Here is a 23,289-nt window from a genome sequence, read left to right as displayed (position 1 = left end):
AGAGATTCTGCTTGGTTGCCCACAAATTGAAAAATGAAAAATAATAATTAAATAAACCAGTAAAAAAAAAAAAACCTTAATAAAATAAACTTACATGCAAGCATCGATCTTGCTTATTTAAGAATAAGATCAGCATTATTTATCCCAAAGGAAATTATTTTGTATTTTTTATGATACATGCTTTTTTATATTTATGTAATTTTTTAACACCCTAGTAAATGTTTTTTGAACTGCTTACTCGATGACAGCGTGTTGAGCTTTTCTTCAGTTTCAGCACTGCTGAGACCCCCCCTCCCAAATTGTGTTTGTTGATCACAGCGTAGTGGAGGTTCTGATGGTTCTCCATTTCATGGAGGGTGGGTACTGCCAGAAATGGCATAAAAAGCAACAAAATACTCCTCTGATCCACAGGCTTTGTGTAGTATTTGCTTTCTTTTTTTTTTTTTTTTTTTTTGAGTGACAGTTAACCGGACCAATGATGTGCTAGTCTTGCACAAGATGCCTGCTTTATGAGATTGCACAGAAAAGCAATGAAGTCAAGCGAAATCACTTTGCGCGGCTCCACACTGATGAATTTCAATAAAGTTAAGCAAAATTACGTGAGAAAACAGAGTGGCCAAGGGATTAGTGCACTTGGTTTCAGTCCGGAAGGTTCGCAGTTCATACCCCACCCCTTACCACATTTTGTCAATGTACAACCCCAATTCCAGTGATGTTGGGATGTTGTGTAAAATGTAAATAAAAACAGAATACAATGATTTCCTAGTCCTCGTCAACCTATATTCAATTGAATACACCACAAAGAAGATATTTAATGTTCAAACTGATAAACTTTATTGTTTTTGTTCAAATATTTGCTCATTTTGAAATGGATGCCTGCAACACATTTCAAAAAAGCTGGGACAGTGGTATGTTTACCACTATGTTACATCACCTTTCCTTCTAATGCAGCGTTAACACCGGGCCCGATGTGAGCGACAGCAGCGACAGGTTGCCATGTAATCCCTATGTAAGGGCGCGTTTTGGCGCCAAGTCACGCAGCGCGACGATGGATGCGAATGAAGCGATGCGAGTGAAGTGATTTTGAGCGATTGGCGCGTTTGTGGCGCGATATTGCGTCACGTCGCGCTGCCCTCCTCCCCAAGTTGACAAATCTGAACTTTTTCGTCTTGTCGCGCCGCAGTGACCAATCAGGGACTGAATATGTAGTGACATGGAGATGTCTGGAGTTTGACTGAAGATGTGAACATGTCCTGTCACTGGTAGCAGCCTGTCAGCAGGGCTTATGTCTCTTTTGTCCTTTCTTTCACAATTATGACAGAGTTTTTGGAGCGAGCAGCAGCCCCACAGCAGTGGGAGCGGAGGATTTTTTTTATTCTTTTACATGCACACGCGCGAGCGAATCGTCCATAGAGATTATTTTACTTATTAACTACACAGATGTATAATAAAACAAATGGTGACTGGTTTCTAAACACAATTTTGACAGTTTTTGGAGTGTGGAGCAGCCCCACAGCAGGGGGAGCGGAGGTTTTTTTGTTGTTGTTGTTTACATGTGCGCGCATGAACGGGACAGGAGCTCCTCAAACTGGGTCTTGCAGAGGCGGAAGGACCGCTGAAAGCGGCCGTCACCCAGACGCAGCTCCTGCAGCACATAATGATACTCCCCGAATTGGGAACATCTCATGACGTTTGTAAGCTTTCCACAACAACTCGCTCCGTGTGATCAAGGTCCGTCATGTTAACTTGACTGACAGCCGGAGCCAGCGAGCGGAATGGAAGCTCCTCCTATTTGATGACGCACTGGGGCGAATTTTTGCAGTGAAAGCGGAGCGACACACCGGGTGATAGTGGCGTGTCCATCGCCACGCGACCAAAGCGAATTTGTGCCGTCTGGTCGCGCCCGGTGTGAACGCGGCATAACAACACTCAATAAGCGTTTGGGAACTGAGGACACTAATTGTGAGTGTCATGATTGAGTATAAAAGGAGCATCACCAAAAGGCTCAGCTGTTCAGAAGCAAAGATGGGGTGAGGATCACCACTTTGTGAACAGCTGCATAAAAAAAGTCCAACAGTTTAAGAACAATGTTTCTCAACGTTCAGTTGCAAGCAATTCAGGGATCATCTACAGTCCATAATATAATCAGAAGATTCAGAGAATCTGGAGAACTTTCTACATGTAAGCGGGAAGGCCGAAAACCAACACTGAATGCCTGTGACCTTCGATCCCTCAGGCGGCACTGCATTAAAACCCGGCATCATTGTGTAAAAGATCTTACCACGTGGGCTCAGGAACACTTCAGAAAACCATTGTCAGTTAACACAGTTCATCGCTACAGCTACAAGTGCAAGTTAAAGCTCTACCATGCAAAGCCATACATCAACAACATCCAGAAACGCACCCGCCTCCTCTGGACCTGAGCTCATTTGAAATGGACAGATGCAAAGTGGAAAAGTGTGCTGTGGTCTGATGAGTCCACATTTCAAATTGTTTTTGGAAGTCATGGACATCGTGTCCTCCGGACAAAACAGCAAAAAGACCATCCAGATTGTTACCAGCCCAAAGTTCAAACGCCAGCATCTGTGATGGTATGGGGGTGTGTTAGTGCCCATGAACTTACACATTTGTGATAGCACCATCAATGCTGAAAGGTACATCCAGGTTTTGGAGCAACACAAGCTGCCATCCAAGCAACTTCTTTTTCAGGGACATCCCTGCTTATTTCAGCAAGACAATGCCAAGCCACATTCTGCACATGTTAGAACAGTATGGCTTCGTAGTGAAAGAGTGCAGGTACTAGAACCCCGGACTGTTGAATAACTGAAGTCGTACATCAAGCAAGAATGGGAAAAAAATTCCACTTACGTACAAAGCTTCAGCAGTTAGTGTCCTTAGTTCCCAAACGCTTACTGAGTGTTGTTAGAAGGAAAGGTGATGTAACACAGTGGCAAACATACCATTGTCCCAGCTTTTTTTGAAATGTGTTGCAGACATCCAGTTCAAATTGAGCAAATATTTGCACAAAAACAATAAAGTTTATCAGTTTGAACATTAAATATCTCATCTTTGTGGTGTATTCAGTTGAATACAGGTTGAAGAGCATTTGCAAATCATTGTGTTCTGTTTTTATTTACATTTTACACGTCATTGGAATTGAGGTTGTATTACCAGGCAGCACTTTTTGCAATTATTTTCCTGTTTGTATAATGTTACAATAAATTGTTGGTTTAAACAACAAGCAAATTTGGTTTTGCATTTTGTTCCCATACTGTACCGAAAATGAACTGAACCATGACCTCAAAACAGGTACGTACCAAACCCTGATTTTTTTTTTTTTTTTTTTAACGTCACACCCCTGTTAGAAAGAACTTTATTGATCCTTTGGGAAGACTCCCTCAGGGAAATTGAGGTTCCAGCAGCATTGTAAAGCAGCACACAGAGCATCAAAGGTGAAAGTAAAAAACAATTTGCAAATATAAATACACAAATATAAATACCAGAAATACTGCTAGCTACTGGTTTACTGGCAGCTACTGTTCCTCTCCTTCCCGTCCTCTGTCTTCCTGTTACTCCTCCTCCCCCGAGTGAGGACTTGTGCAGTCTGATGGCCTGAGGGACAAAGGAGTTTTTCAGTCTGTTGGTCTTGCACTTGTGAAGGAGCAGTGTGTGGCTGAAGAGGCTCCTCTAGTTGCTGATGACGGTGTGCAGAGGGTGACTGACATTGTTCATAATGTCCAGTGTTCTCTGCCACCGTCACCAGAGAGTCCAGCTTCATGTCAACCACAGAGCCAGCCTGCCTGATCAGTTTGTCCAGCCCGGATATGTCCTTCTTGGATGTGTTGCCCCCCCAGCACACCACAGTGTAAAAGAGGATGCTGGCTACTACGGACTGGTAGAATGTCCACAGGAGTTTCCTGCAGATGTTAAACGACCTCAGCCTCTTCAGGAAATGCAGCCTGCTCTGTCCCTTCCTGTACAGCTGGTTGGTGTGGGTTAAGATGGTAGTTTTTAATTTTGGAAGTTGAATATTTGCTTTTTCTTTATTTATTTCTTAACACTAAATAATTTATCAGTAAAGACCATCTGTAAAGTATATTTTGTCAGCACATTCGTGTAGGCCTACTTTAGATGTTTTAATTTCTCAGTAAAATGTAGAAAAATAACTATAATCTCATGTTGGCCGCCTGACACCCCTGTCACTCACAGCAATGAAGATGATGTCATGATTCAGTCGACATTGGCCAAGTGAAGACAAAATGCCAAAGACCTCAGCTGTTTGTAGTCACATCAAATTAAGCAACAGTACGACAAAGATGGTGCACCAGATACATGATTTGACGACAGCTTGGAGTCACCTGAATGCTCTCTGTTGCTTTTGTTTGTGTTTGTTTAAAATAAATGAATACATTTTTAAAATTAGCAAACTTGTTCTGTCACCATGATGGAGCTGCCTCTATCTACAGTTTAACAGTAATGTTACACTTGATAAAACATTTACTTATTTTGCTTGGAAAACAGTTGTAACTGATCCAAACAGCAGACCCACAAAAACATACTGAGCACGATCTGGTACTTGAATGAGCAGTATTGATGCCCACATGACTGATATATCCACAAAAGGTACACTATACACCGTTTCTCCGATCACAGCCACAAAAAATTGAAACTCTTCCAGAGTTGAAACCCAGTGCTAAAAGTTTAAAAAGGTCAAAGGTGTAAAAAGTATGGGATTAATAACATTCACACCCATAAAAAGAAACATAGAGGTGCAGTTCTTTTTTTTGTTTGTTTTATTAATAGAGGTGCAATTCTAGATGATGGACCATCAGGAAAAAAATAAACCACCCTAAGTGCTATCCATTCATGATTATTAATCAATTAGTGTCGTCCATAATCATTATCGGCTGCTTAAAGAATACAACAGTAATTTTTTCTTTCTTTCTTTTTTTGGAGTTCCCCCAGCACCTCTGCAGGAACTTGCGGAAACAGAAAACTTGTGGGATGGGTGGAAGTCTTTAGGCACCACACAATTTGATGTTATTATGATTCCGGATTCTGCGATTCCATTCTAAAACAATTATAGGGGCATCTTGAGGCATCTTTTTTATGCAGAATTTATTATTTTTTCCTCATTGTCAAATCAAAGTATTTGTAATGATCCATAATAAATTTATTTCAAATGCATTCTTTTACAGCTCGTCCATATTTGCACCTGTGTGGCTCTCGTTCACTAATTCTAAATTCTATAATCTAGTGGGGCTTTTGCTCCCAGCCAGCCTACTAAAACTGGCTGTGTAAGTGTGGCTTCACACTGAGTTTGGATCATTACCACTCCCGCAAAAACAAGGTCAGGCTCACATATGCAACTTATTGGTCGATACCGATATTTTCCCAATATGATTGTGCAACCCCAGACCATACTCTTTGTTTTTCTGTGATATACAATATATTTCTCTGAGACACCATAAAAGCTGCTCAGAGGGACCCAAAGTGGTTGGAGGAGGTTATAAAATCGAAGGCAAGACATCAGAGTATTAGAGAGCATTACATTAAGTCTTTTAGATTGACGTAATATAGATGTTTAATATGCATGTGGCTTGGACACAGATGGGAATTAACCACTCCTGGTTAGGTTACGTGGGCAAGGGGTCTGAAGTTAAAAGACCCAAAATCCCCTATGTCCTCAGGTACTTTGCTGATGATGTGTCCAAGTACATCAAAAGATATATATATTTCAATTATTATTTCACTGTAGCATTATTTTTATGCACTTTCTGTCTGTTTGTGTTGCTTTTGCTCATAAACGAACATTTGTACCAGCTGAATGGGCATTAACTATGGTTTTTTTTTTTTTTTAAGATGGCAATGACCTGAACACACCCCCCCCCAAAATTTGTTATTAAAGATGGATTTCGGACATAAAAAAGGGCATTACCTATGATGATGGGGGGTGTCGGGTTCACTTTTTTTTACCTTTTTAAAGTCAGTGGATGTGAACTTTTCCGCTCAGTTGTGCTTTTACATTGTCTGGTGTCTTAATGTATTCATAGTTGGATCTCTCAGTTCTTGTCTTGTGAGCACTGTCCTGCTTTGATGACAGATTACTTAGAGCAAATATCTGAGAACATCGGGAAATAGCTTTGAAGTAGCCTTTTATTATGTGCAGATATGTTGAATACATTGCAAGTATAGAATTCTTGAATTCTGATTACTTAGCTGTGCTTAATTAATCATTATGTTTTTGTGTTTTCTCTACTCTCTCGTACTCTTGCCTGATTTCTTACACACTGTCTTCTCTCTGTCAGCTTTCTCTTCTTTTCTTTTTCTTCTTGCTCCTTTTCCTCTTTAGCTTGTGCAGTCAGACCAGAATTGTTGGTGGATCAGGACGTGACAGTCTTGGCAAGAGGTGGAATCTGACTCGTTGACAAACGGAGCTATTGGCGGGCCATCAGGAAGAATAGGAGGAGCTGACCAGGTTTAATCAAAGTCATGTCGTACTCGTGCCGTGAAACTGAGGAGGAGTGGAGTGTAGGTGGGATCAGAGCAGGTCTGAAAGCCAAACCAAGGTTTTCCTTCACCGAGGTCAAAGTGCTGCTGGAGGCAGTGAAAAGGAACAGATACATCATCCTCAGTGAGTAGGAGTCACAAAACAAGCAAAAGAAACAAACACATAGGGCAGTGCAGTCTCGTTTAAACCCCTGCGTGATATCTCAGGATTTGACCACATCTGGGGACAGCCAGCACCAACACGGCAGAGAATCCCCGGGCGGAGTGTGGGGTTTTCATCACAAACCATTCAGCCCGGCTCAGTAAACTTAAAAGCATACGTGCTGTCACCTAACGGTGTCACCAACCAAACGATGCCTCCCAAAAATTGGTTCGCTCTGCCTTCACTGCACATGATTGAGCACCACAGCAGCATGTCTGAGACTGACTCTCTGGGTCTGACTCTGTACACCCAAAGCGATCAAAGGGAATAATGTGATTATTAACCATCAGATGACAAAGTAAAACCTCTTAAATCATTCTAAAGTCCGTTTTAAGTAGAAACGAGGTGGCAGTCGGTGAATCGCTGCTGATGCTCCGAAATGACGCATGCGCAGCACTCAAATGTGCAGCTGTGGTGCTCTGCTCGCTTCCCTCATCTTTTATTGTGAAGTAATGCTGAATTTATGTGGAAATTATTGTTGTACAAAAGCTTCGGATATCTGTCGCTGAGATAGATGATGACTAGAGTGCAGTTTTAAGCAGAAACGAGGCGATAATCGGTGAATCACTGCTGATTCTCGGAAATGACGCATGTGCAGTGAAGGGAGGGCAGACAGATTTTTAGGGGGGACAGTTCAGTCGGTGACACCCGATTAAGGGTCACATGGCGATAGCTGAATGAAGGGAAAAAAGTCACAAATCATGGGGAAAAGGTGGATGATGATCCTGCACTTTTCACTTCACCGAAAAGCCTGTGAATCAAGAGCGCAGAAAGGAATGAAACAAAACCGAAACTAATGAAAGAAAAAGAAGCGAACGTCGACCTGGACACTTTAAATGAAATCAAAACGAAACATTCTCAATGATGTGACTGACAGCGGGTATGAAACCGAGCACAGTCAGCCCTGTCCTCATGTCCGTAGCACTTGCAGGGGTGGGATCTGGTTGTCTTGACAACAACGTGTGTGCACACGCAGGCCAGCCACAAATGGCTGGACCGTGCATAAAATAGTTACAGTAGTTGATAAAACGTTCTTGCTGCTATTGTTTCTGTATGAAAATGTTGCTTTTTGTCCCACACATGGACGGGTCATCAGCGATACAAGGATGTTACATTCAGCTCGTCTGTGCTTTAGTTATTGATCCATTCAAATATCGTCAAAATTCGTGCAAGACGTTGGACTTGGGAAGTTGGCTGAAGTTGGACGACAGTGAAACAATGCTTACGTTATGGGAACTACGCAAACAATGAAGAACCGGCAAGATAGAAAGCAAAATGAATTACAGATGAATTGAGCAGAATTGTTATTGGGATTTGTTCACATTTTTTAACAGTTTGAAAATTCCGGCGAGGCGCCAGCTACAGGAATGAAGCTGAACGACAGTTAAACGATGTCAACGTAAATCCAGATTTCTTGTTTTGTTTCAGCTTCTGTGTCCCTCATTTGTGCCGTGTGATGGGCTTAAGACATGCCAATTTAAAATGGTTTCAGCACTCCACCTGGGGATTAGTCTCTCCCCACAAATAGCGTCACTTATAATGGAAAATTGTGTACTGTTTTGTGTTTGGCTGCAATCACCGAAGCAGCCGTGGAAAGTGCAGTTTTTTTAGCTCCAGTGGAGAAGGGAAGACAAGGCAAATGCGAAAAGATGTGTCGATAAGTTTTAGCCTACACAGCTAACCATAGTAGCTGTATTATCTCGCCTGCACTACCGCCTCAACATGAGCTTCTTCTGACATTTAAAAAACACAATAACAAGCAACAACATCTATAAACCCAGAGAATATATTCATGAGAGTTTTAGGCACAATATACAAAGAGTTTAATGCTGCTGTCCGTGTGGAGCCTGTTCAGAGCATCTCAAATGCATTTCTCCTGTCGTGACTGTACTGCGATTACCCATAATGCACCACCATGTCAACACTAAAACCTTCAAAATTAGTGCAGTACTTTAAAACTGAAACATATAGCTGATATATTCGCTTTATAAAACTTCAGAAGTGACGTTAATTTAAATAACGTCTGAAATTAGTTTGGTTAATATGCATCTGGATGACTTGGGTGATATTGCCAGGGAGTCAGTATGGTGTCAGGAGCAATTATCTTGTGACCAGCTCTCCACTGACTGCAGAGGATAGCGCCATTTCTCCTAAAAGCAGCTCTCCTCTGTTTGCAGAGGATACAGCAGTTTTTCTGCTACAAAATCTTTAACAAGTAAGTGCTAAAATCTTTGATATCAGACTTCACAAAGGTTTTTAACTGTTCATGCTTTATTCACTTCACCTGCAAAAACATATTGGCGATCTAAAAATTATCTGACCAAAATTTATAGGAAGATAATTAGTCCGATGATGTTTTTCAAAGTTATCTGAAAACTAATCCGATAATGACAACATTAGCTTTGATGGTTAGCGGATTAGCGGAACTGTGCCCACCACTGGTGGTAGCACACTATAAGAAGGACATGGAGGAAAATTATTCCAATCCAGTGCCTTCAAGGGGAGATAATGGTCATTTAAACTTTAACATTACAAAAAAAAAACCTCTTTTGTCTATATTTGCATGTATTTGAGGTTTAATCTTCAACACCTCGGAAGTCCGACAATTCTATGAATGGTTTCACAGAAATTCTCCTGCTTTAACCATAATTTCAGCCTGACATGTATGTTAGGTGAATTGGCCACTCTAAATTGACCGTAGGTGTCTGTGCACGAGTGTGAAGGTTTGTGTATCTATATGTGGTTCTGCGATAAACTGGCTTCTTGTCAAGGGTGTACCCCTGCATCACATCCAGTGACTACTGGGATAGGCTCCAGCGCCCCCAGTGACCCTTGATTAGAGTAAGCAGGTATAGAAAATGAATGAGTAATCACAAAGGCTGTAATTAATTAAATACAATTTTTGTTAATTGCCTGACAGCCCTGATTCAACATTATGACATATGATTTTACAATGAGGAATTACCATAAAAGTATTCTAGCATTATGAAGAGGAATTGATCATGTCTGGCGCATACAATTACGATAGATTGGAAAAATTTGGAGCTGACTCCCAAGGGCATCCAGGTCTCTATCCCCATTCCTACAGCCAAGTGCCATTAGTGTGTTCACGCCTGTCCAAACAAATTGCACTAAGAGGAGATAGTAAACAGAGTCTGTTTAAAGTGGACAAAGATGCACAAGTGTGAAAACAACCTAACACAGTTTCACACATTTTCTTCTCCATAGAGAAGTTCAACCAAGGCGTGTCAGCTGAATCCAAGAAACAAACCTGGGCTAAAATCACTGATCAGATCAATAATCTGGGAGAGAATCATAGAGAGGTAAGTAATGCTGATCTTTCTTTAAATTACAGTATGATTTCATTCGTGTGTACATAGTAGTTAATGTATTCTTGTTGCTAATAATCATCATAGTCATCATTAGGCTGGCTCTCTAGGTCATTCCCCTTATTGGACTGACTAAAAAATGTTTTGACATTCTGAAAATTAATTTAATTCTATTTCAGCATAAACCTTTCACTAAGTTTCACAAAAGTCTGGTCATAAGTTTTTAAGCAGTCCTTCTAAATATCCACCACATACGAGGTCTGTCCGTAAAGTATAGGTCCTTTTTATTTTTTTCAAAAACTATATGGATTTCATTCATATGTTTTTACGTCAGACATGCTTGAACCCTCGTGCGCATGCGTGAGTTTTTCCATGCCTGTCGGTGACGTCATTCGCCTGTGAGCACTCCTTGTGGGAGGAGTCGTCCAGCCCCTCGTCAGAATTCCTTTGTCTGAGAAGTTGCTGAGAGACTGGCGCTTTGTTTGATCAAAATTTTTTCTAAACCTGTGAGACACATCGAAGTGGACATGGTTCGAAAAATTAAGCTGGTCTTCAGTGAAAATTTTAACAGCTGATGAGAGATTTTGAGGTGATACTGTCGCTTTAAGGACTTTTCACGGTGCGAGACGTCGCACAGCGCTCTCAGGTGGCGTCATCAGCCTGTTTCAAGCTTAAAACCTCCACATTTCAGGCTCTATTGATCCAGGACGTCGTGAGAGAACACAGAAGTTTCAGAAGAAGTCGGTTTCAGCATTTTATCCGGATATTCCACTGTTAAAGGAGATTTTTTTAATGAAAGACGTGCGGGCGGATTGCAGCGTCGGCTCGCAGCCGCCGCGACGCTCCGCCACAGGAAAAACACCTCTGTTGGAAGCCTTGAGGACACGTTGGAACATCTCCAGCTGATAAACAATTTCTCATATACTCACTCCACTGAAAGCCATCAAAAGCCAACTGGATTTTACAAATGGTTATCAACACGGAGGTGTTTTTCCTGTGCCGCCGCGCCGCGTCGGGACCCGTCCGCACGTCTTTCATTAAAAAAATCTCCTTTAACAGTGGAATATCCGGATAAAATGCTGAAACCGACTTCTTCTGAAACTTCTCTGTTCTCTCACGACGTCCTGGATCAATAGAGCCTGAAATGTGGAGGTTTTAAACTTGAAACAGGCTGATGACGCTGCCTGAGAGCGCTGCACGACGTCTCGCACCGTGAAAAGTCCTTAAAGCGACAGAATCACCTCAAAATCTCTCATCAGCTGTTAAAATTTTCACTGAAAACCAGCTTAATTTTTCGAACCATGTCCACTTCCATGTGTCTCACAGGTTTAGAAAAAATTTTGATCAAACAAAGCGCCAGTCTCTCAGCAACTTCTCAGACAAAGGAATTCCGACGAGGGGCTGGACGACTCCTCCCACAAGGAGTGCTCACAGGCGAATGACGTCACCGACAGGCATGGAAAAACTCACGCATGCGCACGAGGGTGCAAGCATGTCTGACGTAAAAACATATGAATGAAATCCATATAGTTTTTGAAAAAAATAAAAAGGACCTATACTTTACGGACAGCCCTCGTATGTGGGAGAAGAATACATAACCTCTTTTGTTCAGGTAATAATAATCATGTCAGTTGTGGAAGAGACCGTTGATCGATTTTATTAGTATTAGTGGTATTAGTTGCCATTAGTAATATAGCTTTAGCAGTGTCACTGCCCAAATTGCAGCGGGAGTGCTATGAGAACACCACTTGGGATAAACAACATTAGACTTGAGTTTGTCACCACTACTCAGCCTCAGTCACTCTTGCAATAATTTATCTGCAGTAATTTGTCTATATAAACTCTTTTAACTTATTACCTTTGGGGTTATATTTTTTCTATTTATTTTAACATTAATGAGAGTGTGTATTTGAATTTTTTTTATTAAAATTATTATCGTTTGATGTGGTGCTCTGGTATGTTTCCTGGTAAATGTTTCTTTATGTTCAGTAAGGAATTTCAATTCAGAGAGGTATTATTGGCATAAGAAATATGTTTACATTACCAAGTATGTGTGACCTGGTCCCAGATAAGTGGTTGAAGATGAGTGAGTATCTATTATTTGGTGAATTTATTTCATAATGAGCAATTTATTAGCATCTGACCAAACTTTGACAACATTTCAGGTAACTAATTTTTACAGTCCTTTTGGGAAAATGTCTGGTTTAAGGGCAATATTTTTCTTTTATGATTATTACACATATGACCTGGTAGTTTTCTTTCTTTTTTTTTCTTTTTTTTTTTTTTTTCAAAACACACACTTCCATTTAAACTGACATTTTTCAGCTTAATGACACCAAACAACTCTAATGTAGTTAGTCCAAGTGGTTTTGCCATACTTTGCTATCCAGGTGTGTGAGCCGGTGATACATTAATCATGCAGCCCTTTAAATTGGGCAGTGACAAACAGACATATTACTTGGCAGCATTTATATTCCAATAAATAACAAGCCTGTTCATGATGGAAGGATTGATATTTTTGCACATTACGAGTACAGTGAGTACAGTGAGGAAATTCCAATTAAGGATGGTAGGTTTGTATCATAAACCGTATATATACTGGACAAAGCCTGCGTGACGTCACCCATAGGTTTTTGATCGTGACCCAGAACAGCTGTATGGCATTGTGATGTCAGTCAGCCATTGGTGATAGACGATGGAACTGTTCGACTGCCCAAACCTAGGAACGGCCCAGTATTTCTGCCAGACATTACTGCGTTAACTTAAATTGTGATTGGACATATTAAAGAAAATGTTGACTGCAGGTTACCAAGATTCTTTTAGCAGTTGCAAGCTCTTGAATGTAAAAGTTGTTTTTTCAGGTGCGGCAGATCATGAAAAAGTGGGCAGATCTCAAATGTGATGGAAAGCGCCGCATTGCAGCTTTACGGGGCCCAAACGGCTGCAACCTGAGGAAGAAGCACCTGGGTCCTGTGGAGAAAATGGTTCATAAGATCCTAATGATGAGTCCTGGAGGTAAGGAGGACAGAAAGAAGGGATTGAGACTCATCAGATAAGTTCCAAATCACTCATTGTTTCCAACATATTGATTATAGTTCTTTGCTCCAGTAATTTTCAAACCTGGTCCTCAAGGCCACTGGTTTACTCTAGAGTCAGACTTGATTAAGAATTCAGACCATTATGAATCACCAGTGTGGCACAAGACAGGGTTTGTCTTACATAAGTGTAAATCGGGGTTCTAGCCATGGTGGGCGGTGCCGGGCGGCCCCACTCGGTACTGCAAATTTCCACCTGGCTCACGGGTTCAAATTGGCTGTGCCACCCAGCACAGAATTTCTGAAAAATGAACTGAAATGTTGCAGAAAATATACCAATTCGATCTTATTTTAAGCTTATAGAGTCATAGTTTATCAGCTAACGTTAGCCTTTTAGCTGCAGGAAGGGATCAGTCACTATCGAGCTGAGTGAGCGTTTTATATTTGTTAATTGTTTGACCTATGTTTATTTTTACCAAATAAACCTACAGTTTTTTAATTGTTACTGCCATAACTGCAAGAGAAGTCTCAACTTGGTCAACTTCTAAGTCATAACTTTGATTTTTTTATTTTATTTTTAACTATCAAATAATCCAAATAGTACAGTCAGTTTCATATTTCTTTTTATTTAAAGCTAGAATACCGGAAATATTCCATAGATAAAATATAGTCTGAAGTGTAATATATATAAACTACATCATATTTAGAAACCATTAAAATTTTTTGGGAATTTTTAATTCGTGGGAACATACATAATTTGAGGGAGATCCATAGCGTATTTCGCCCCAGCGAACGTCAAAACCTGCAGACGAATTGAAGCTGGAAGTATGTCTTGCACTTAAAAACTCAGATAATCAGATAATAGCAGACTCAGATAATAACTATAACTGTAGACCGTCAGACACCAGTCACCAGGCAACTCACCTGTCCAAAAGTTTGATCGCCAGTCTTCTGTCGCTGCAGCTAGCGGTGAACCCCCCACGTGACCTGTGACGTCACCCCGATGGCGACCTGGCTTTCGAATTTATGGCACGTGCCAATAATTCAGATTTTGTTTTTTCGATACGGACAAATTTTAATCATGTTCAGACTAATATTTTGGGAATCCTTTATATTCACACTAACGAACAAAATTACTTTGGTCCCCATCAAAATTCTAACAATCGTCTCAATTTCAATATGCTTCCTGGCACTCTAGCTTTAATGTACACATTACTTTTCATGCTATTTTATTTGTCTAAAAATAAATGTCCACGGTTCATTATAATGTTAATCAAGAAATTATCTCAACAGATAAATTATGGTTTTAATTTACAGATAAACATCAAAGATTTCTTAAGAATCTTTTTTTGTTGTTATTCAAACTATTTTAATTAAAAGTTTTCTAATGTAAGAAAAGATTTTTTTTTTTTTTTACTTAAAAATGTACATTAATCAGAAATAATCTGTTGTCCAATCATGATAGCCGTTTGTGGCCAGGATTGTAGTGGCTGAGGAAAAATGGGCAGCACTTTACAGTTTCCCAATATATATAGCTTGGGGCAAAGTGTTAAAAAAAAAAAAAAAAAAAAAATCTTTTTAGGACTTTGACAATATAGCTGTATCCCGAGACATTCGAAAAGGTGCTGATTATATTCAAGAATGGCGGTATTGATACTGCAGGGTCTGATTCCAGTACAATATATCATCTGCGAACACCATTAATTTGTGTATAGAACCGTTATATACAACTCCCAGAAAATGATCAACCCCCTTATTGTGCCTGCTAAGGGTTCCATCGCGTGTGATCAGAAATTAGAATACTTCCAATAGAACAGGAAATGAGTGACTGTAGGAGGTTTTTAGAAACAAGAAAAAAGTCTACCCAGGAGAATGTTGAATGGGTGGCAGAGAATAAGTTCTAATCCCATCCTTTTGGATTCAATATTCTCCACACTTCTATATACCCCAAGGACTCAGTCATACTTCTCATTGCTAGTAATGCTCTAGGCAGCCTAACTGGAGCGGCACTACTACGATCAAGAGTGAAATCATTACCAAATTAAAATCTCCCCCAATAATAGCATTGTAGTCACCTGCCTGTAGCATTTTAGCCTCCATCTCAACAAAAAACTGTGGTTTATCTCCATTTGGGGCATAGACATTTGTCAAAAATAATCGTGTGGTCCTGTTGTTCTGCCACTACAATCAGAATCCTTCCCCTGGTATCTTTGAGTTCCTATTAATAAGTTTTAACACTCCACAGTTTTGGCTGGATCCCACATTATAATAAACATGGATCAACCATCTTTTACACAGTTTTTCTGATTCTTAAACAGAGAGGTGTATTTCTTGTAGAAACACTATGTCAACTTGTTGGGATTTCAGAATCAGGCAGCCAGTGAGAGGTTAAAAATGGTAGTAAAAACCTCTGCCAGCTGGTCTGCACAGTCCCTTAATACCCTCCCCTGGACACCATCGGGACCAGCAGCCTTTGACAGGTTCACACCCTGGAGCACCCTCCTGACCTCTTCCGTGCTCACAGTGAGGGCCAGATTGTCAGCGGGTGGCAGCATGGGGACACTCTCTTCCTCACTAACATCAAACCTAGCAAAGAACAAATTTAGCTCCTCCACTAGGCTTGTGCTGGTGGTGGTGGCATTAGAAGAGGAAGTGTTCAAGTTGACAAGGTCACGAATGCCCTGCCAGACACGTCGGGGGTTCCCCTCCGTGAAGTGCCACTCGATCTTCTTTGCATATGCTGCCTTTGCCCGTTTTATGCGTCTTTTCAGGTTGGATCTGGCTGAGCTGTACAATTCCATGTTCCTAGACCTGAAAGCAGAGTCCCGGTCTCTCAGCAGCTGTTTGACCTCACTGTTCATCCACTGTTTCTTATTTGGATAATGTCTAACCATCTTCTCCACCATGACATTATTATCCATGCACGTTTTAATGTAAAACAGTACAGTGGATGTGTAGTCCGTGAGGTCCTCCTGTGCGAAGATGTCCCAGTTGGTAGTGTGGAAGCAGTCCAGGAGCTGTGGAATGGCATCTTCAGACCAGATCCGAACAGATCTCACCTCAGGCAGAGTTCTTTGTATGAGAGGCCTGTATGCTGGGATGAGGAACAGGGACAAATGGTCTGATTGTCCGAGGTGAGGGAGGGGGGAGACTTTATATGCATCCTTGATGTTACTGTAAGCCTTATCCAGCACGTTATGGCCTCTCGTTACACATGTAATGTGCTGGTAAAACCTAGGGAGCACAGATCTTAGGTCAACATGGTTGAAGTCTCCGGTCACAATGAAAATGCCATTCGGGTGGGCACACTGTTGTTTGCTAACAGCTGTTAGCAGGGTCTTTAATGCTGCGTTAGCATTAGCACTCGGTGGTACGTACACAGCCGTTACCATGACAACCGTGTGCTCTCTGGCCAAATAAAACGGACGGCATCTGAGTGTCATAAACTCCAAATCAGGGGAACAGTGTGTCTCAGTCACTGTAGCATTTGTACACCACCTGTTGTTGGAATAGATGACCAGTCCTCCTCCTCTGCTTTTCCCCGAGTGACTCGTCCGGTCAGCTCGGTGCACTGTGCGGCCTGCTAGCGCGATAGCTTCATCTGCTACCCTGGGGTGAAGCCAGGTCTCCGTCACGACGACGATGCAGCTATCCCGCACAGTTTTCTATGCCTCAATGGTGACGATAGCTCATCAAACTTGTTGTTCAGTGACCTGGCGTTCGTGAGATGCTGGGTAATGCTGGTCTTTGCGGGTCTCTCTATAGCCTAGCCTGGACACCAGCTCGGCAGTCCCTCTTCCTACGCCGCCTCCTCCTTTGTTTGGCCCAGGTAAGCTCCAAGCTGCTTGCTGGTCGTGCGATCTCCGGTGGAAAGTTACGGTTAAAATTCCGTTTGGAGTCCACCTCACCATAACACATACCAATCCGGAGTAGCTCCTCTCTGCTGTACTTCTTAGAACACATAATTTAGTAGGGTTAAAAGTAGCAGTAAAGAAAAAAAGTCAAAAGTAGGTCCAAAGCACGAGAGAGTTGTCAGGCTGCTGTACTCCTGCACGTCCCCATCCGATGTCTCAAGCCATTCACATTCCAAGTGAAAATGCACAACTTGTCCGTTTTAGCAGTCATAAACAGATTTTAAACATAAATATTAACCCTGACAAAACAAAAGGACCAATAAGGAGTGAGCAGCCATCACACCCATGTGTTTATGAAACATATCCTTGTTAGATCCTGCCCACTCAAAGTACCCTATTACCCAAACAAAACGTGCAGCTCTGAACTCTGCGCTCCCCCTTATAGCAAACAAAAACTGACGGTCCATAAATGTCGACTGTCCAAGTGATTGAGCCCATCCTGACCGAATGCATCTTAATGACTTTTGTATGCTTCATAATAATTTGGGGAAGTCCCTCCTCCAGAATACTGTCTCATACCTGTAAAAAAAAAAAAATGTCAAAACATATTTTTTTTTTGGTCCTGGTCATTGCCAAAGCATCCTCACCCCTAAATAGGTGGGATATATTCCAGTGCTTTTTTTTTTTTTTTTTGGCTTCTCAAAGTGCTTCTGAGTCCCACTATGGTCGAACCTAAGGACTTCCAGATAGAGTAGGGAGAACTGCAGGGCTTTCTTGCACTCCCTGAATTTATCTTGTTTCATCTGTGTGCCTCTTGAGAAGTCAGGGAAAATCATGTTGCAGTTACCTTCCCAGATTTGCTCGGATTTATTCTGCGCTGTGGGTAGGATGAACTCCCTGTCAGCTGAACGTAGAAAGTGAACTAGGATCGTGCGTGGTCTCTCCCCTTCATTTTGTTGTGGTGTCGGGGCTCTGTGTGCCCAGTCTATCTCCGGTGTTTGCGCCATTTCCTTCCAGCCCAGAAATTGATGCTAGTAGTTTCTGCACAAACACCACAATATCCCTGTTCTCATTACCTTCTGGGACTCCCACTAATCGTAGATTATTCCTTCTGTTGCGGTTCTCCATAACAGAAGCTCTGCTTTGGTAGCTAATAGACTAGCCTCCAGCGAGGCCTTCGGTTAGTTATCAGAGTCCTCCAGCCACTCTACCCTTTTCTCCACCTCCACCACTCACAAAATAAGTGAAGACAGTTTCTCTTTGACTGAGGTTGTGGTTTGGCATATATCTTCAAGGCTGGCTAGATCGCTGGACATTTTTTGGAGCGTAGCGGAGATGTTAGCAATGTGCTGGCTAAAGGGTGCTGCCTCTGGAGCCTCCGAACTGTTGTTGTCGTCATTGTGGTGTGCGGCCTGATGCCGCAAATGCTTCTTAATATCTCCGCTTTTAAGTTGTTTTGCCATCCTATATGTTCAAAAAAAATTTTAAAGTATGAGACACGTTTGAATACTTATTCTTAGGCATTAGTTGAAGGACTAGTTTAACGATGCCAGTCTGAGCTTTGGCTCGGGCAGCCATCTTTACCAACCGCGTCACGTGACTCCTGTAATTTTTCTTATTGTTTCTCAGATGTTGACAATGATCTGGACTTTGGAGAAGATGAGGATTTCTTGAAGCTTGGGAGTAAAGGACCTTCATCTTCCTCCTATTCCTACATTAGTTTGACAGACAACTTGTCAGGGTCAGCCTCTCATGACCTGTCTCCCCTCTCCTCTCCAGAGAAAGAACCAAGTGGTAAGCAGAGCCTAGTATGATTGAATGCAATAACTGCCCCAGTGTCAGACATGGGGGTTTGTTTTTATTGGGTACAGTTATGTTACATTTGTCTGCTCACTTCCTGATGTTCATTGAGTTAGATTCTAACCATAGATGGGACTTGTAGTAATGACCAGTAACTTGGTAATATGGCTCTTAAAGTTGAATTTGAGAGTCAAACATGGGGTTTTGTCAATGAAAAATACAGACCTGAACCAAATTCTGAGAAACTTGTAAAAAGGCAATAAGGAAGAAGAAGATCTGCATTTCTGGAGCATTTTTCCATTTAGCAGATTTACAGCTCTCTTCTCCTTTGAGCTAAATACACCAAGAAATGGGAAAGATGATGAATGTCTGAATAGGTGCAAAAAAAAAAAAAAAGCACAATACCAAATTAATATACTTTACAAACTAAATGAAAGGATTTGGTCCCAAAATAAACATGTAATAATGTCATATGATTACACCAAACTGTAAAAATGCAAAATGTAACCAGTAGGGCTGCATGATTTGAAGAAACGGTCATATTGTGAATATTGTGGAAAATGTTGCGATTGCAATATGTTTTTTGTAATTTTTTTAGACAGCATTCAGATTTTTGTGATTTTTGCCTGTGTCTGTAGTGCAGCAGATAAGTGTAAGAATTGTTTAGGTGAAGATACAAGCACCAAATTTGGTATAAATACTTCTGAGAAGTTGAAGCTGTTAGCCACATGAAATTTTGAAATAGCCTATTTGTGCAAATAAAACACCAATATAAAAATATACAGTTGTATGTAAAAGTTTGGGCACCCCTGATGATTTCCATGCTTTTCTTTTTTAAATCATTTGTTGTTTGGATCAGCAATTTCAGTTAAATATATCATATAGCAAACAAACACAGTGATATTTGAGAAGTTCATAGGACTTACAGAAAGTGTGCAATAATTATTTAAACAAAATAAGGCAGGTGCATAAATTTGAGCACCCCAGCAGAAAAAAATACATCACTATTTAGTAGATCCTCCTTTTGCAGAAATATCAGCCTCTAAACGCTTCCTATAGCTTCCAATGACAGTCTGGATTCTGGTTGAAGGTATTTTGGACCATTCTTCTTTACAAAACATCTCAGGTTTGTTGGTTTCCGAGCATGGACAGTCCTCTTAAAATCACATCATAGATTTTTAATAATATTCAGGTCTGGGGACTGAGATTGCCATTCCAGAACGTTGTACTTGTTACTCTGCATGAATGCCTAATGCTATGTTTACACATAACGACGATAAGTCACGAATGCCACGAAGTATACATTCTTGGCCGCTGATTACGAATGTGATGATTCGGGGCAGAGGCGTCAGGTGTCCTCAGGAACAGCTGCAACCTGTTACCACGCGTTACGATTAATGGCACATGTTGCTGGAGAATTATCAGGAACCATTACGCATGGGCAATTATAATGTTCCGCGTTGTGTGCTATCACGCATAACAGCGCATGTTAAGTTCTGTCACGTTGTGAATGAGGCGAATTGTCTCCACACACAACCCCATATTCATTCTACCGTCAGTTGCTGAACAATTCAGATCTCTCCAGTTTGCCCCTCAAAATCCACACCAGAAGAACTTTGTGACTGCATGCTTAGTTGGGCTCTGTGCCATGGAGTGGCACAGAGAAGAGGAGGAGATGAGAGAGAGCCAGATGTGTGGCTCCACGCGTCTCTCGTCTCGTGCGTTTGCCCAAACATCAGGCACATGCAGCAGGTGAGGAGCATTGGAACCAAACTTTTAGCCAACTTGGAGTCACTGTCCTTCTTCACCATACTGCAGCAATGAAACTGAATGCAGTGCAGCAGGGTTTATTGTGTGCACGTCATAGAAGAACACTGTCACACTCTATTAAGGATCACCACTAATCAAGACAGATCAACACGCTCAGTTGCGACCTCCACGACATGAGGCGAAATGAGGGTGGTGTGTGACATTCGTGGAAGATTTTTGACAGCCAAAAACATGCTCCACAAAAATCACAACTATCACGCACCAATATGCATTATTAAGAAACCTATTCAAATGTGTTAAGTCATGTTAGGAATGTCAGGAATGCGCCAGGAATGACACAAATATGACATTCGTAACTAGGGATGGGTATCGAGAACCGGTTCCTTTCGGGTATCGTTAAGAAATGATTCGATCCACCAACATCAATAAGCTTTGTGCTTAACGATTCTGTTATTGGTCCTTCAGAGTGGCCATTGTTTTGGGGGGTGTTTGTCAGGAAAATGATAATTTCTCTCCATTGATTACAGACCCTGCAGCGGGTCCGTGATCAACTTTTCTGCAGCGCGGCTTTGCTCTGAACCTTGAACCAATCGAAGCAGTGGTTCGCAGATTGAAGCAGTGCTTCGATCTGTTGCTTCGTTTATACTTTCTTTCGCTTAATTTTCCCCCGCTAACAGATAAAAAGATAACTGAAAAGTTATCTTTGATAAAGATAAACCGATAAACCACCCAAAAATGTATCGGAAGTTACAGATAACCGATAAATTCCGGTGTTGTCTATGGGACATTTGCAGTTACTAAAGAGCTGAAATTGATTTTTAACACCATCGCTTTTGAAAGCATCAAAAGCGGTAAACGACCTAAAGAATAAGCAAGAATGTTTGACCATGCTGCCCCCTGCAGGAAGCAGCACAGACAAATCCTGAGAGCACCCACGAAATCAACTCTTTACTAATCATAATCATTTTTCTTTCAACATCCTGCTGGAAGCTCTTGTTTACAACAGCGCTCCCACCACAGAGGCACACCGAGAGCAGCATTAAGGCCAGCTCCCTATCAATTTCAACACTCCGGTCAGGCGGAGGTCTTGAAAAATAAAGTCATACTAACTTATGGTTTTTTGAAAATACTGATAGAATAACTCCATTAATGTCAGTTCTGTCATTTGTACAAAGTTAAAATATAACATATATCTTTTAATGTTGAATAAGGCACTAATTCTGAGGTTTTGTAACAAACACAGACCGCAAAGCATTCTGGGTAAAAGTGCTAAACAGTGATTAGTTCAGTAATCCATTATGTAAACCAACACGTTAATGTGGCGTGTGTCGTGTGTTGGTTTAAAGATAAATGTGCTTTTGTAAAATATTCCATTTTTATTTGTAAAAACAGGCATTTTTACGGAGCCCTGGAAGTGTCATCGCAATTGCATGTTTTAAAACTTTTATGATGTTGTAAAATGTGCACTCAGTGTTAGTAAGTAAGTAAATTTATTTATATAGTGCCTTTCACAGGCATAAGGCCATGTACACATGTTGTCGGGTATTTGTAAAACTGAATATCTTACCCTTTCAGTTTGGGGGAAAAACTTCCATCCACAAAACATCCACACTACGTCGTTTAAAAAAAAAAATCCATCCACATCGAACCGTAAAAATGTGTTGTAATTAGTCTGCCAAACCTTTGGGTGGCGGTACTGATTAAAATTCTATCCAATCAGGAGCCTTATTCTCTTGTCGTCACTTCCACAAAAACTAAAAACATGGCGCCAACCTCGTTCGTGTGGACCGGTGTGAACCGTAGTTTTAGAATACAAAGTTAATAAATATATGCACACAAAAAGCGCCTGGACAATGGACAATACCAACACTTTGAGAGCAGCCAGGTACCCAGACGTTTAATACTGCCATGAACACTCCTGGCCAGTAGATGGCAGTAGCGGCCTTGAAAAAATGTCAAACAAAATTCCAGATAATCCGTGTCTGCTACATTTAAGATGCGTAGAATTTAACAAATGCAAATACACTAACGTCTATAAACCCAGAGAATATATTCACGAGAGTTTTAGGCACTAGAGTTTAATGCTGTTATCTGTGGACCATGAACAGAGTGTCTGAAATGCATTTGTCCTGTCGTGAACGTCTGAGATTACCTTATGCTACCCATAATGCATTGCTGCCTGGCACAGCATGTGCTCACAAAACCTTACAAATTAGCACATTACTTTAAAACGAAAACATATATCTGATATTTTCACTTTATAAACTTCAGACATGTCAATAATTTTAAATAACTTGTCTAAAATGAGTGGTTAGAATTTGAACCATAAGTTAAACATGTATGCCTCTGGATGACTTGGTGACATTGCGATTATATTAGTATGGTTTTAAAGGAAATTACTTTTTTTTTTGGTCACCAGTTCTCCTTTGCTTACAGACAATAGAGTGGTTTCTGTTTGCAGAGGATAGAACGACATGCCTATTAGGAAACTTTCACTGTTCAGCTTAGTTTAGTACGTTATCGGTCTAAAAGTTATCGGACGGTAATTCATCGGAAGATAATTACTCCGATGATGGTTTTTAAATTTATCTAAAAAGATAATCCGATAATGAAAACATTATCTTCGATCATTATAATAGTTATCGGAAGTGTGCCCACCACTGCTAAAGAGCATACGTCTGTGAGTATTATTTACCTTTTCTATGTTAAACCGACCTGTTATGGTCTTCTGAAACAGTTGATAGATGTATTTTATAACTTAAAAACGGGAGCGATGCTAACGTGTTAGC

General features: G+C 41.0%; 1 protein-coding gene across 2 annotated transcripts in view; it reads left to right on the top strand.

The window, feature by feature from the left end:
* zgc:113149 (uncharacterized protein LOC541363 homolog) overlaps positions 1 to 23,289 on the top strand; it is a 50,600-nt gene that overhangs the window by 2,274 nt on the left and 25,037 nt on the right. The window contains exons 2-5 of one of the 2 annotated variants that reach the window (XM_034168207.1): positions 6,362 to 6,634; positions 9,941 to 10,035; positions 12,903 to 13,056; positions 18,560 to 18,724. In XM_034168207.1, the coding sequence (XP_034024098.1) occupies positions 6,493 to 6,634; positions 9,941 to 10,035; positions 12,903 to 13,056; positions 18,560 to 18,724 (556 nt within the window). In that variant the 5' untranslated portion in view covers positions 6,362 to 6,492. Of the gene's footprint in view, positions 1 to 6,308; positions 6,635 to 9,940; positions 10,036 to 12,902; positions 13,058 to 18,557; positions 18,725 to 23,289 lie in introns of both variants that reach the window. The other variant, XM_034168206.1, reaches the window with a different exon arrangement.

This window comes from Thalassophryne amazonica, chromosome 4 (genome assembly GCF_902500255.1).
Source record: "Thalassophryne amazonica chromosome 4, fThaAma1.1, whole genome shotgun sequence".
Taxonomy (NCBI): Eukaryota; Metazoa; Chordata; class Actinopteri; order Batrachoidiformes; family Batrachoididae; genus Thalassophryne; species Thalassophryne amazonica.
This window is presented reverse-complemented; position numbering and strand designations above follow the sequence as displayed.